A 14,482-nucleotide genomic window follows, 5' to 3' on the forward strand; every position below is an offset into this window, starting at 1 on the left:
TTGTCTGGTCGCACGCATTCTGAATGCAAGTCATGCTCCCCTGCGCGAACGACCATGTGGCCGGCTTCATGGTCGGGTCGACCCGTCTATCTACGCCGTACCTGCAGCCCGCCTGATGCGGCGGCGTCGACTGCCTACAGCCTGACACCCCTCACAAGAACCCATAGTATCACTGGCACGATCACGTTGTCGTTGCCGCCTGTGAGGACCGCCTCGTTGAGGCTTGCGCCCGTCGCGCACAGAGCCGCCTTGCCCAGCGTGAGCAATGCGTCGTGAGCCCACTCGCCCTCTGTCCTGTGCCCTGCCGCACCGCTTTCCCACCCGACGCGGAGCCACACTCTACTTACCACGAGTCCAGCCGACACTGCGACTGCAAACGCCAAGGACCCTTCCAGGGACTTGCCGCCCGCCCAGGGCCATTTCCGCCGCCCGTAGCGCCGCCCGACGAGGGATGCTGCTGCGTCGCCCATGCCCACACATATAACTCCCGCCACCATACTCACGTCCCTGTCTTCCACCTCCCAGCCTTGCCACGGCTCCTCGCCAGCCCGTTCCACTCCTGCGAGCGATAGCCACAGCGGGATCGCACACCCAATCAAGAGGAAGATGTGCGACACCACCACGGGGCCTCGGAGATCGCGGCCATCCACGTACGGCGTCAGGAACCTGGCAATGGGCTTGGACAGCGGCGGAAGCTGCGAGGCGCGAATCAGATCGAGGAGGAGGAATATCGCAAGTACCAGTGCAAGCGCCAGCGCAACAAAACAAGGGTCGATGAAGATGGTCGGCAGGAGCATCGCCACCATGGTGCCGTGGAACACCTTTCTGCGTGTGTCGACTTCTACCACTGCAGAAAGCGAAAAGACCGCTACGAGGCCAGCGAGTATGGTTCCTGCACAGTACACGCACAGCAAGAGACGCGTAGTCGCTTCTCCCAGTACTATGCGGCGAACATATTCCGCCAACGACAGATGGTGTGTGAGTCGGGCCATGTCATCTGCGTGCCGTCTTGTCGGCAGAGGAACCCACCAGTTCAAATCCCACGTGAACACTTCCCACCGCACGCGTGATATATTGCCGAAGAGGTAGCTGATGGCCCATCCAAAAGGTTCGTGTTGGTGAAGAGCATATTTGCCGATACTATACCGAATTGGTCCCAGTATCAGGCCTACCACAATCACGTAGAAGTATCCAGCGTAGAGCCATTTCCTCCTTGTGGCTTCGGTGGGCGTGAGCGATAAATAAGACTGCACAATCGATCCCGACTGTCTTCGGTTCGAATATCGATGCTGTGACGTATGGTCTTCAGCAACGAGGACTGGGAGGGTATTCCTACGCTTACGTCCACTGTTAGGAGTGGACCCTGCTGCAGAAGTAGACTGCTGAAAACCAGTCTTTGTCGCTTCGGCGGCGGACCGCGGCTCGCTGCCCTCCATGCAGGGTCTGATGTGTCTGACCGAGTCTAAAACGTTGACTTTAAGGCTCTTGGTCTTTTGGAGGGGCTTGTCGAATCTGGGTTCTTCATCCGCATCACTGTCACTCACATCTTTCCAGGAATCGCTTCCATCGCGTTTGGATCCCAGACTACGGGTCAAGACCTGCAAGAAGTTCTGTCGAGCTCGAATGACTTGGCCAGCACGTCGAAGCCTCCATCGCGGAATGCGTGCAAGTGCAACGCCCCACTTCAAGATGTTGCCGCAGAGCAAAAACACCCCCAGCCCGCCTAGCCACAGTAAGACACCGAGTATGGCTGCTTGAGGGGTGTCTGAGAACAAGAGGAGGTTGATAAGCCCAATTGAAAGCAGGTGCAGCTCTGCTTGTAGAAGGCTCGTAGTGGTGAGGTAGTATAGCGGCGGTAGCAGCGCTTGATGCAGAGCAAACAACGTCACCAGAAGTTCGGGATCTAGACCTTGGTTAGGCGGGGGTAACTTGAGTTTGTATGGTGTCTGTGCAAACAGCCGAGACGGTATGTCGGTGTTCTCGGCAGCGATCAGGGGCATGATGGAGACCAGCCAGTGCAGAGGAGAGTAGCCCAAGGTAGCGCTCCTGAAGGGAATAAGTCTGGCTGGCAACGCAGCTAAGCCGAGCAACATGTTGGGTAGAAGAGGCTTTGGTGATGAGGCAAAGAGTGACAGCGCAATGAGGACGGGCAGTATTGGGGGGTAGAGGATGGTGGCAGGATCGAAGGCGGCTGGTAGATGTATTCGACGGCCAAGCCGGAGACGAGAGTGATTTCTCCATGAGTAGTACAGAAGACGAAGCGGATACAGTCCCAAGACGCCGGCCATGATTGCAACGTGCGTCAACAATTCTACTAGACACGGGTTAACGACCTTGGGCCCATGCGTGGGGGGTGAGCTGACCTCTATGCCATGCCAGCAAATTGACCCAGCAGTCGCAACCGCGGACGGCGAGCGTGGCAATGCCCGCGAGCAATGCAGTTTCGGTCGTTCGCCTGACCAGCTCGTTGCGCCGCCGCTGGAGATACTTTTGCTTGGCCCTCCTCGCCTCGTCGTCGTCGCTGTGGTATGCGTCTCCCTTGCGCCTCGTCCGGTTGGTGCGAGCGAAGTAGCCCTCGAAGAGCTTTCTCCCCTCGTCGTCGATCTGTGTGGGAGTGAGCAGCGGACTCGCCCATTCGTCTGGGCCCGACGTCCGCGATTCGCGGAGGCCTTTGTGCGGTCGCAGGGGAGGAGCAGGCAGCGCCTTGACGAGGCTGTAGCCCTCGTCGTCGGCTTCGGTGCCGCTTTCGCTCGGGGAGTGCGGTGCCCGTTTCCTGCGTGTCCTGCGGTCCTTGTCGTGCATTGTCTTGCCTGGAGGCTCGGAAGAGGGTCGCGACTGCGAGGGCCGAGGGGCGCGATGCGTCGGGCCTGGTGACTGCCTCTGTGTCTGGTCTCCGTGACGCAGGTATGGATGGGGTGAGCGGCGGAACTGCTCGAGCTCTACCGTGTCATCTAGCGCGAGCGCGTCTGCGTCTGCGTCTGGGTTCGCGTCTGCGCGTGTGCCGGATCGCGGCATCCTTTGCGCCATGACGGCTCTGGCGGCTGCGCGCAACTCGATACCGAGCTTCCGACAACCCTTGGAAGTATCGTGGAGGCTGGCGCTGTGTCTATTGCGATACAATGCTCGAGCGCCACAAAGTCAACGTGAGGTGGTGGCGTTCCGATTGTACTCTTCACAGAGCCACCTGCATGGCCGAACTGGCGGTCCCACGTTCGGCAAGCTGACGTAGCCACCCTTCTGGACAGATTCATGGTACATGCTAGCTTCATCACGCACCGGCTCCCTGGGTATCGCGCACTCTTATTCATACCGTTGGCGGCATGGGTCTTTGATTTCTTCATCTATATTGTACAGCCATTTCTCACAACAGTGCACCGACAGGGGCGCCTACTGCAGATACTTGTGTTCCTTCAACCACGTCTTCACATCGTCCGCATCCCTCTCAAGCCATGCGGCTTTGGCGCTGATGGCGTCGATGCTCTGGGACAGCGCCATGTCAAAGCCCTTGGTGCTCTTGCCCTTGAAGAACGCCTCAATGTCCTCTATGTGTTCCCGGTGGGTGAAGCCTGATGTTGTAATGGCAACCACCGAACTTAGCATGCTCAGGCTAGGGGGGAGCCTTCTCTCCAGCTCCTCCCAGTTATCCTTGACCCACTTCCAGAGCGCATGACAGCCCTCCGCGTGTGACCTCAATGCTGCAATGGGCAAGTAGATGTCTTGGCCCTTGACTTCGTCGCTGAGAGCCATGGCAAGCGTGCGCTGAATGAGCTCTGGAGACTTGGCACGGCCTAGTGCGCGAAGAGCCGAGTTGCGCTCGTCGCTTGTGGCGGCATTCCGAGTCTCGTTGACGATGACATCGTACTGCGTCTGGTCAGTCTGCATTCCATTCATCCTCGTAGCACTGCTTACCTCTTCTTGCCCACCATTCGCTAGCACAATGGCATACACGCTGCCGCGGATGTTGGGGTGAATGGCAGACTTGTCGCCTGCCTTGAACTTGTCGAACATGTCAAATGATGCTTTGGTAATCTCTTCGTCGCCAGCGATACCGGCAGCACCAAACATGAGACCCTTGAACTGCTGCTCGATGTGACCGTCTTTTTCATTGAATGTCCATCCCAGCTCATGTGCCTTCTCTGCGCTGAGCTCCAACTGGAACTTCTTCAGAGCGTCCCGGATCTTCTGGTCCTCAAACATCCATGCACCCCGGAGGGAACTAATACGACCCGTGATCTCTCCCCAGACGACAAACTCTGCTTCGTGTTTGAAGCTGTCAAGGAGCGAGAGTATACCAGACGTTTTCTGGTAGCCAGATGCCGCCAGCGAGCCTGCGTCAGCAATCATGCCAGCTCGATCCTCAACGGTCAAGAGGCCCTCCTTGGCCGAGATGCCCAGCTTCCGTAGGCGCTCTGGCGTGTACGAGGTCCGGTAGAGGCCAGAGTGGTCCGCATTAAGCTTGAAGAAGTCGAGTTCCTTGAGCTTAAAGTCGGCTTCACGATCGAAAAGCGTCAAGTCTTCGTCAACTCCTTCCTTGGTCCGCAGCGCAAGGAATACGGGGTACAGGGTTTGATCCTCCTCTGGCTTGACATCGGCAGTGCGGAGGAAGCGGTTCTGCTTGAGGTGGATGGAATCAGTGCCTTCCGTGACGGTAACGACTGGGAAGCCGACCTTCTTGGTCCAGATGTCCATGACCTTGCCAACATCCTTGCCGCTGGCATCCGCTAAGGCAGCCCAGAGGTCACCAGTCTCTGTGTTGCCATAGGCGTGCTTTTTGAGATACCGGCGGATTCCTTCCATGAAGGTGTCCTCTCCGACATATTTGGAGATCATGCGGATGACACTCGAGCCCTTGGAGTATGAGATGGCATCGAAGATCTGGTTTATCTCGTCTGCGCGCTTTACCGGTACCTCGATGGGATGGCTGCTTCGTAGCGAGTCGAGCGAGAGTGCGCTGGCTAGATTGTCTGTAACATAGCCTTCCCAGACTTTCCAGTCAGGGTAGAAGACATTGCAGGAATACCACGACATCCACGTTGCAAATCCTTCATTAAGCCACAAGCCGTCCCAGAAGTCCATGGTCACGAGATTACCAAACCACTGGTGGGCAAGCTCGTGCTGCACCGTCTCGGCGACGCGCTGCTTGGTAGCTGCCCCGCTGACCTTCTCGTCAATGAGCACGTCAACGACACGATATGTGACGAGGCCCCAGTTTTCCATGGCACCTGCACTGAAGTCGGGAATCGCGACCATGTCCATTTTGGGCAGCGGGAAGGGACTGTCAAAGGTTTTTTCGTAGAATGCCAGCGTCTTTGCCGCCAGCTCGAGCGAAAAGCGGCCGTGCTCAATGTCCCGATCCTTTGGCGCATAGACTCGCACAGGGACGCGGAAGTTGTTCGTCTCGATGTAGTTGAGCTCACCGACAATGAAGCACAGGAGGTAGGTCGACATGAGAGGCGTCGGGCTGAAGGTGACGGCCTTGCGCCTTCCGCCCGAGATGGTGCTTTGGATCTGTTTCTCCGACGCTACGTCCATGTTGCTGAGACAGGTCATCTTCTCATCGGCGATGAGGGTGACGGAGAATTTGGCCTTGAGCGCGGGCTCGTCGAAGCAAGGAAACGCCCGCCTGGCATCTGTGGGCTCCATCTGCGTCGTGGCCATGTACGTGGTGGAGCCGTCGGCAGCCTTGAAGGAGGAGCGGTAGAAGCCGGCCATGTTGTCGTTCAGCACTCCGGCGAAAGCCATGGTGAGCTTCGCCTGGCTACCGCCCGGAATGGTCTGGTCGAAGCTGACCGTGGTCGTCTGCGCATCGTCGTCGGTGGTGACATGAGGCGACTCGGTAATGACTTGCTGGCCGGCCGTAACCTTGGTCGAGTGGATCTTGAGCTCGTTGGTGTTGAGGGCAATGGACGTGGTGTCGTCGACGACATCTAGACTGGCCGAGTGTCAGCAGGGCCCTCCTCACACGGGCGGACGGGCACATACTCGATGGTGACAGTGCCCTGGTAGGTGAAGTTGGCAAAGTCGGGCTCGAGTGTGAGGTCGTAGTGGACGGGCTTGACGTTGGCGGGCAGCACCTCGCGACCCTTGGTGATGTCGATGGACGCGTGGCCCTCTGCGCCGAAGTGCTTGCACATATTTCGTCGGTGGGAACAGTGCCTTGCGGGGACAAGGGCAGGGTGACGGGAGGGTGGTGGGGGACGAGGGACCGGGCGAGGGCTGTTGGTGGGGGGAGGAGAGAGTCGCGCGTTCGGTGTGAGCGTGTGCAGTAGCGTCCGCCGTGGCTTCAGTCGGCGGCTGGGAGCGGCCAGAAGACGTCCATGGTAGGTGAAGCGGTGCATCTGGCTTCTCGTGTGCTGTGTCGCGACCTGTCCCCTGCGCCGCAAGAGCTCGAGGTCCTCCAGCGCTCTCTTCGCGGCCAGATGCAGCCTAGCTCGCATCGGGGCCGTGTCCACTATATAAGCCAGGCCGACGTCGCGTTGCGTTCCGGCAGCACGCAAGAAGCTCGACGACGTCTCCCGCTCCTGGGGACGCCGTGTGTTTTGGCACTGCCCCGGCACTGCCAGTCTTGCTAGAGAGAAGCAGCCCTCGTTTGAGCCCTTTTGCAATTCCTGCATGAGCGAAAGGGTATAGAAGTAGGGCTACATTGCTGCGTATCACGGACGAAGTCTCTTCCACGCGGGACCCTCTGCACTGCCTGCCATGCCATGTGATGCCGCACTGCCAGTCGCAGCCTGCACCTCTCGAGTACACTCGCCTTCGCATGCAAGGCGATGTGCGAGAGCAAAATACAGTCCGGAGGCGTCATGGCAGCCTCGTCCAATGATAGCGCACGTGATGTGGATTAGTTAGCTTGGAAATTGGAAAATGGTCGCGCACCAGTTCTCCGCCGCATCACCATCGCCGACAACCCCATTGCTCGCGTCTCCCCCAGCCCCGAGCCAGCTTCCCACGACCATGTTGGCTCGCTCACCACTGCGTACGGCACGCTCCGCCGCCGCTGCCGCCCGCAATGCCTCGAGCAAACCGGTACGCCTCCCGCATGGCCCAGCATCTTCCGGCAGCTGGCGCAAGCCGCGTCGCCGCCCTGCTGGCCCGGCTGCCATACTCGGGCCAGCCCCCGCTTCCATTGAATCATCTGGCTGACCCAGTGCGTGATACAGCGCTTCGCCTCGACATGGTCCTCCGCCGACAGCGCCGCCTCGGCCTGGAAGAACAACGCCCTGCCCGCCGGAGCGACTCTCTTCGCCGTCGGCTCGACTGCCTGGTACTGGCACCTCTACGGACGCCACGTCGATGCCATGACCCCCGCCGAAGAAGGGTGAGTGCGCCCCAGATAGCCCGGCCCGCGGCCATGTACTGACGTCGTGCCTGTACAGCCTCCACCCGACCCAATACCCGTGGGAGCACGAGAAGTGGCACAAGACCTTCGACCACGGAGCGTACGTCTTCCCCACCGCACCGCACATGCCCGCCCCCTAACCTGTCACAGTCTCCGCCGCGGCTTCCAGGTCTACCGCGAGGTCTGCGCCTCGTGCCACTCCATCTCGCGTGTGCCCTACCGCGCCGTCGTCGGCAAGTTCATGACGGTTGACGAGGCCAAGGCCCTGGCCGAGGAGAACGAATACGACACAGAGCCCAACGACCAGGGCGAAATCGAGAAGCGCCCCGGAAAGCTGTCCGACTACATGCCCGCTCCCTACAAGAACGACGAGGCCGCCCGCGCTGCCAACAACGGTGCCCTGCCTCCGGATCTGTCCCTCATGGTCAAGGCCCGCCACGGCGGCTGCAACTACATCTTCAGCTTGCTAACCGGCTACCCCGAGGAGCCGCCTGCTGGTGCCGTTGTCCAGGAAGGCCTCAACTTCAACCCCTACTTCCCCGGCACTGGAATCGCCATGGCCCGTGTTCTGTACGACGACTTGGTTGAATACGATGATGGCACCAAGGCTTCGACTTCGCAGATGGCCAAGGACGTCGTCGAGTTCCTCAACTGGACCGCCGAGCCCGAGATGGACGACCGTAAGAAGATGGGCTGGAAGGTTCTTGCCGTCACCAGTGTTCTGTTCGCCCTCAGTGTCTGGGTCAAGAGGCAAGTATTTGCAGCTCCGCCACTTTACCCACATGACTAACAGCCACGACAGGTACAAGTGGGCCCCGCTGAAGACGAGGAAGATCGTCTACCAGCCACCGCCAAACAAGAGCATTCTCGACCACGTCCCCAAGCCAAACACTTCCGGCAAGACGAACCAATAGACGGAGAGGGGGTCTGTATTTGCGCGCTTCAGGAGACCCGGTAGCGGAAGCGTGTGTTTTATATCGTGTACATTGCCAGGTGCTTTTAACAATGACATTTCTTTGCGTCGTGTCATGCAATCTCCTATTTTGGATTTACTCATCTCAGACATGTTTGTTCATCAGTCTTCGTACGAGACGCTTTTCGCCAACAAACAAGCTTTGTCTATCCCGTGCCTTGCAACCTCTGACCGTAGCTCCACTTCCCCAAAGTAATTAGGTTCGCTAACTTGGCTGAAGCCCAACGTTTTGAACAGACTGAGGCTCGGGATGTTGTCCTTGTCGATTCTGACACGGAGGTAGCTCAGAGACTTGGGCTTGTCTTTGTTGTTGGCTCCCTTCGCGTACTCGTCCAGGATGGCTGGCAGCGAGGTAGATATGTACCAGATGAACGCCTGTAGGGCTTCTTTTGCTAGCCCTTTTCCTCGTGCGTCAGGCCGGGCAATCATTATCTCCAACTCGCCCACCGCGTCCATCTCCCCAGTCTCGTGTTTGCCTTGTTCCCCTGCGCCATCGTTACAGTCCTCGGACGGGTACAAAAACAGGTTCACATCCCCAATCATACGATTGGGCGTGTCGTCTATCTTGCCAATGACTCTAATAGGTATAGAGACATCCGACAGTGCTTGCGGTGTGTGTGGCGAAGTGCAGATGATGAAAGTCAACTTATCTGCATCCCGTCGCCACGAGGACTGCATAGCGTACTCCTCCGAAAGCGTCAGCGGCTCAGAAGCTGTAAGCGTTTGCAATTCCTACACACTAATCAGCCGTATATTAGGAGAGATAGGAGGCTGGGTAGGCCTTACCTCATCTTGCATCCATTCGTGGTATGTGGGGACATGGTGCAAGCTATAAGGCACAAGGATCAGACGAGGTGTCAAGATGGCTAGATAAAATTAGCCTCGTAGCATGGGTTCAGATCTTTTCACTACATGCCTTCGCTTTCGTTGACTCTCATGGCGCCGGCAATCAAGCAATATTTTTCTTTGGTGATCGATGTTGTTCCTGCATCGCAAATCAATCAGAGATTGCACAGGCGGTATTCAAAGCTGTAAAAGCCAACTCACTAGAATTCTTGCACTACAACAAATGCACACCTGCGTAAAATGGACGTCGAGTTGCGCTTGATATAGCTGTTATCAACCTCTGTCTGCTCAGTCCACGTTATAGGAAAGTTGATTTGGCGGCAGTGTAACACCAGCGACAAACTGCAGACTTTCGCATCGCTTAAAAATTGCCCGGCATGACGTACAATTAATTATGATATACCAGACGTGTATATTTGCTATGCAACGATAATGCACGTTTGGCATTACAAGCGTTTGATGCGAAGCGGGAAAGCGCGGCGATCCTCGGACGCGACCCGCTTCTATCATGTATCCTGCTCTTCCCGAGGTCCACCGCGACGTCGACCGCCAACGACTACGGCGCGCAACCACAACATACCAAGTTCTATGCAATAACATCCGCGATAATTTCCATGCGCTGTAATGGAGCCAACACGCGTTCTGGTAACGGGTGGCTGTGGCTTCCTGGGCACCGCCGTCGTCTCCGCACTCTTGAGCACCCGAAGATACGCCATCACCGTCATAGACGTTAACCCGCCTTCGCTCGGTAGCACCACCTTTACCAACACTGTACGCTATGTTCGTTGCGACATTCTGGACCCATCTTCCTTGTACAGCGTCTTTTCCGAAGCTCGACCTGCCGTCGTCATTCACACAGTGGGTGTGTTCCCTCTGGGGACGAAGCGCTATTCCATGAAGGGCAAAGGGGCCATCTTCAGGACAAACGTCGAGGGAACAAGGAATGTTGTCGAAGCAAGTAGGGAGTGCGGTACAAAAGCCTTTGTGTATACCAGTAGCGTGACTGTCGTGTTGGACGAGTTGGATCGCGACTTCAGGAATGTAGATGAGCATTGGCCCACGGGAGGTGTACATACGAGCTATGGACAAAGCAAGGTAACAAAGTTTTACTCTATTCACGTTCTCTTTCCTATGTGCAGAGAATACTGCCGATTCACCGTTGCTCTTCCTCCAATTTGTATGAAACCTCCCTGTACTGCTCTAGCCACGACAACGCACACTTCACCTCCGTACTGTATAACCAACTCATGCATAGCAGGCACTCGCTGAATCCCTTGTGCTCTCCGCAAATACGAATGACTTCGCCACCTGCGCCCTGCGCTCAGCACCCATCTTCGGTCGCAACGACACTGTGTGCATCCCTACGATACACTCATGCATCCCAGCCGGCCAGACACCCTTTATTCTAGGCACAGGGACCAATCTCCAGGACTTCGTCTACGTAGAAAACATAGCAGACGCTCATGTCCTCGCCGTTGGAAACTTGTTAAATTCGCAAACAGCTGCTGGAGAGGCCATCTTCATTACCAACGGCGAGCCGGTCACGGCGAGGGATCTTTGCATAGCTGTGTGGAAAGAGTTCGGCCATGTTCCAAAGTTCCATGTCCGGGTTCCAGAAGGATTGACATGGTGTTTGGGCTATTGTGCCGAATGGATTAGCTGGGTGACAGGGACGGAGGGTGTGCTTAGTCGGGGCATTGTAAGTGACGGATGTCGGGACCGCTATGTTAGTATTTCGAAGGCGAGGTTACTGCTAGGATATAAGCCTCGAGTCGGCTTAGAAGAGGGCTTAAGAATCAGCTGTCAGGTAAGCACACAGAGACTAAAGAGTGAGCGAGATTTAGAGTGTACTAACACGAGTAGGATTATAGAGCAAAATTAGAAGAGCGGAAGAGAAAATAAGCTAGATTACCGTAGTCTAGAGTAAGTTTAGGTACATTGCATAGGTTAATCGCTAGACTGTAACATACTTGTAACTTTTATAATTATTATAGCACGTCTGTGTAAGGTGTACAAGCTTGTAAAATTAAGTCTGTGTAGCGGTTACTTAGATCCTATGTAATCGCAGCAACGCTCTCTTACATATTACTAATGTCTAATAGAAAGTAGGTCCCCACTCCTTCACGTAAGCACCCTTAATACAGCCTAAGTTTATATCAATACAAGCCTTAATTAAAGGACATCGCTTGGTCACTAACTGCCTCGCCTATGTACACATTGCCATTACGTTGTTTCATAAGGTAAGGCCGGGAAGCTGTCAGACAGCATCAAAGCAAAGAGCGACGCCCGAGCTGCGGACCATCAGCGAGACAAAGGCTGGCTCAGACGCTCAAACGACGGCTTAGGCCTTGCTTCAAGTTGCAGCTCCTGCAGACATTGCGTTGAAGCTTCGTGTGCACATTGTTACACTATCACACGTACTCGAAGTAGAACGCAAGTAAGTCCTGATTCCACCATAATCGGTCTTCGAAAAACAAGCCGGCAACGCCATTCAAAGGGACACATTGGAGAAGGCGGATGTGAGTGGACGTGAGCTTAGTAACCTTCGTTATTCCATATGCCCGGAACAATGTGCTGCTAGCATGCTGGTTGAAACTGCTGTCACACAACTCGGTTCTACTCATTTAACCACCTAATTGACAACCTCTTCGGTCTCGTCGATAATCTCCTCTACGATTTCTTCAATCTCTTCCTGATGTCCATCATCCGCTTGACCAGGCGTCTCACCCTTGAGAGATGCCAGCTCAAGGTCGGCGCCTTCATCGCGTAGCCTCTGTGTAACTTCTTCGCGCCACCTGCGCCACTCATCCAGCATCTCGCGGCGAGCTTCCACCACAGCCTTGTTGGCGGAGCTCTTCTTCGCAATATCTTGTTCATCAAAGACCTTGGAGTAGTTGCGCAGATTCTTGCGGATTTCGGCTTGTTCCTCCTTGGAGAGGAGGGTCGGGGGCCGTGGGCGCCACAGGAGCTGCTTGAAACCTTCGATGGCTTCTTCGCGGAGCAGCGTGCCTTTGAAGTCGTAGAGGTGGTAACCGTTCTCCATCTAGTGCGTGTCAGCAGAGACAAAAGAGCATAATGGTGATGATGATACATACGCGATGACGGAAGGCACTAGCGACTGTGGCGACATAGCGGCCAGTCGGGTCCCACTCAATGTCGGTGACGCCGTAGTGCTCGGCCGTATCCATGAGCTGCAAGTTGGCATTGACTTCCTTGTCGCCCTTTTCGGACTCCTCCTTTGGCCTGTCGAAGCTCATGTCCCAGAATTCGAGTTCGAATGACTGCTGCGACTGTAGAGCAGCGACAACGACGAATCGTCCCTTGGGCGACCAGTAGATGGCATTGCTGTTCTTCTTGTCGATGGTTCGGATGTGACGGAAGTTGCCTGGCGCGCCACCCTTGAGCTTCTCGGGAGCGAAGAAAGAGACGGCAGTCTTGGGGCCAACAGCGGCGCCCTGGATGACTTCGCCAGTGGTAATGAGCACGAAGCGGTTGCCCTTGGGCTCCCAGGCGAAATTGATGACAGTGTCCTTGATGGAGTCAACGACCTCAACAGGCACACCCTTTTCGCGGACACGGAAGATTTCCAAGTTGGTGGCGAGAGACTTTTTGGACTTGGAGTGGCGGTCGACCTTGACGCAGACGTAGGCAGCTTCCGACTGCCAGTGAAGCTTGGCGTCTGACACGTTGAAGAGGTTTCGGGTGCGCACAATCTCCTTCGACGGGACGGACATGAGGCCGACCTTGGCGGGGTTGCTCCCGAGCTCGGGGGTCCAGTAGCAGAAGAGCTGCTCGTACGTCTTGATGCCTTCTCTGCGGGGCGTTGCGGGGGCCCACTCAAAGTCCATGACGCCCTCGATCTTGACGGAAGTCTTGTCGAGCAAGTTCATGCGCGGCAGCTCGTAGATGGAGATGGACTGGCCCTGGGTCATGCGTGCAACATACTTGTCGTCAGAGGACCACTTGAACGTCGGCCATTGCAGCTTCTTCTTGACCGGGTTGCCCTCGGCATCGATGCCACCAGGGACGTCAATGGTAGCAAAGGAGCGCAGAGGCTTGCCCGTGGCAATGTCCCAGATGATGTAGTTCTTGCCGTCCTCCTCGAGCGAGAGCGATGGGACGGGGTGGTTCTCGTCGACCTGGAGGGGGCGGTGGGACCAGGTGGTGAGGTACTTTTCGCTGGGGGAGAAGTCGACGAGGTTGACGCCGGGATGGGCGAAGCGCTTCTGGCGGCTCCAGGCCTTGCCGCCCCACAGCTGGACACCTTGGGCGTGCATGGAGGTGAGGTAGGTTCCCTGGGGCGACCACTGGATGAAGGACTCGGTCCAGTTCTCGCGGTCGACCACCTGCTCGGGCTGGTCCTCCTTGTCGTTCCAGAAGACGCCGACCTTGTCCTGGCGGTACATGGCCATTTGGTCGCGGCTGTCGGGGTCGCCGAGCCACCAGCGCAGGTGCTCCTTGTGCTCAAAGGGCGGGATCTCGGGGGCGTGGTACTCGTCGTCGATGCGGCCCTCCTTGCCGTAGCGGTCGATGTCGGTGAGCTTGTTGACGGCCATGGTGTGCCTCTTGTCGAGGGCAGTCCCGTTGAGCTGCTTGACCGCCGCGACGGCCTCGGCGGGCGCGCTGTATTCGACAAAGGCATATCCCTCCGTCTTGCCCGCCTCGCCGACGGGCATGTGCACGCCGTCGTCCTTGACCTTGCCCACGCTGTTGAGCTTCCTCAGCACGAACTTGACGAGCTTGGCCTTGCTGTCCTCGGGCACCACGGGCAGCCCGTCGATGACGACAAAGGCGTCGAGCCCCTCGTCGAGCCGCACCTGGAACTGATCTTCGATGTCGGTAAAGTCGATCTGGCTCTCGTCGAATTCGTCGTCGCCGTCCATGGGCAGGTTCGAGTATGCCGAGGCCATGGTTGCGGTGATGGTTGCGGTGATGGTTGCGGTCGTAGTTACAATACAGCGGCGGGGTGCGGTTTGGATAACTTTGCGACCCAGGTAATTTTGGTGCGCGCTAGCCCTCGAGTGGGGTCCACGGGCCCGTTAGCTCCATGCGAGGTCCGCGCCAACACTTCACCACAGTCACGCCCGTCTGGCTCGCAGGCTGGCCACGTCGTGAATTACTCATTACACTACAGTACACACACAACACGCCCAAACAAAACCAGTTGCCGCCCGCGAAACATGGTCTATCCAACACAACCGCAATGCGCCTGATCCAACGTGCACTAGATTGCCCCCATTCGTCTCGTCACATGCACCAGGACACCCTCAGCCCGTTGACGCCCATCGCACCAGGCCGCACGCCGCCCAGGGAAGGTAGACACT

General features: G+C 56.8%; 5 protein-coding genes across 5 annotated transcripts; 1 reads left to right on the plus strand and 4 right to left on the minus strand.

Annotated features, from left to right (window-relative positions):
• Positions 1-134: 134 nt before the first annotated feature.
• On the minus strand, positions 135-3,027 carry J4E88_006858 (uncharacterized protein; the record flags this gene model as incomplete). Its single annotated transcript, XM_049400480.1, has 2 exons — positions 135-2,311; positions 2,403-3,027. The coding sequence occupies 2 exons, from the start codon at positions 3,025-3,027 to the stop codon at positions 135-137; spliced, it is 2,802 nt and encodes a 933-aa protein (XP_049254099.1).
• A 360-nt stretch (positions 3,028-3,387) lies between these two features.
• Positions 3,388-6,134, minus strand: J4E88_006859 (uncharacterized protein; the record flags this gene model as incomplete). The annotated part of the gene is made up of 2 exons (XM_049400481.1): positions 3,388-5,932; positions 5,983-6,134. 2 exons carry the CDS (start codon positions 6,132-6,134, stop codon positions 3,388-3,390), a joined length of 2,697 nt encoding a protein of 898 aa, XP_049254100.1.
• An 820-nt stretch (positions 6,135-6,954) lies between these two features.
• CYT1 (cytochrome c1) lies at positions 6,955-8,253 on the plus strand (the record flags this gene model as incomplete). Its single annotated transcript, XM_049400482.1, has 5 exons — positions 6,955-7,026; positions 7,161-7,318; positions 7,377-7,439; positions 7,490-8,093; positions 8,149-8,253. The coding sequence occupies 5 exons, from the start codon at positions 6,955-6,957 to the stop codon at positions 8,251-8,253; spliced, it is 1,002 nt and encodes a 333-aa protein (XP_049254101.1).
• A 161-nt stretch (positions 8,254-8,414) lies between these two features.
• Positions 8,415-9,103, minus strand: J4E88_006861 (uncharacterized protein; the record flags this gene model as incomplete). Its single annotated transcript, XM_049400483.1, has 2 exons — positions 8,415-8,889; positions 9,099-9,103. 2 exons carry the CDS (start codon positions 9,101-9,103, stop codon positions 8,415-8,417), a joined length of 480 nt encoding a protein of 159 aa, XP_049254102.1.
• A 2,687-nt stretch (positions 9,104-11,790) lies between these two features.
• Positions 11,791-14,068, minus strand: PRT1 (Translation initiation factor 3 subunit b; the record flags this gene model as incomplete). The annotated part of the gene is made up of 2 exons (XM_049400484.1): positions 11,791-12,201; positions 12,254-14,068. 2 exons carry the CDS (start codon positions 14,066-14,068, stop codon positions 11,791-11,793), a joined length of 2,226 nt encoding a protein of 741 aa, XP_049254103.1.
• Between the last annotated feature and the right edge of the window lie 414 nt (positions 14,069-14,482).

This window comes from Alternaria novae-zelandiae, assembly GCF_023758075.1.
Source record: "Alternaria novae-zelandiae strain BMP 2774 chromosome Unknown scaffold_13, whole genome shotgun sequence".
Taxonomy (NCBI): Eukaryota; Fungi; Ascomycota; class Dothideomycetes; order Pleosporales; family Pleosporaceae; genus Alternaria; species Alternaria novae-zelandiae.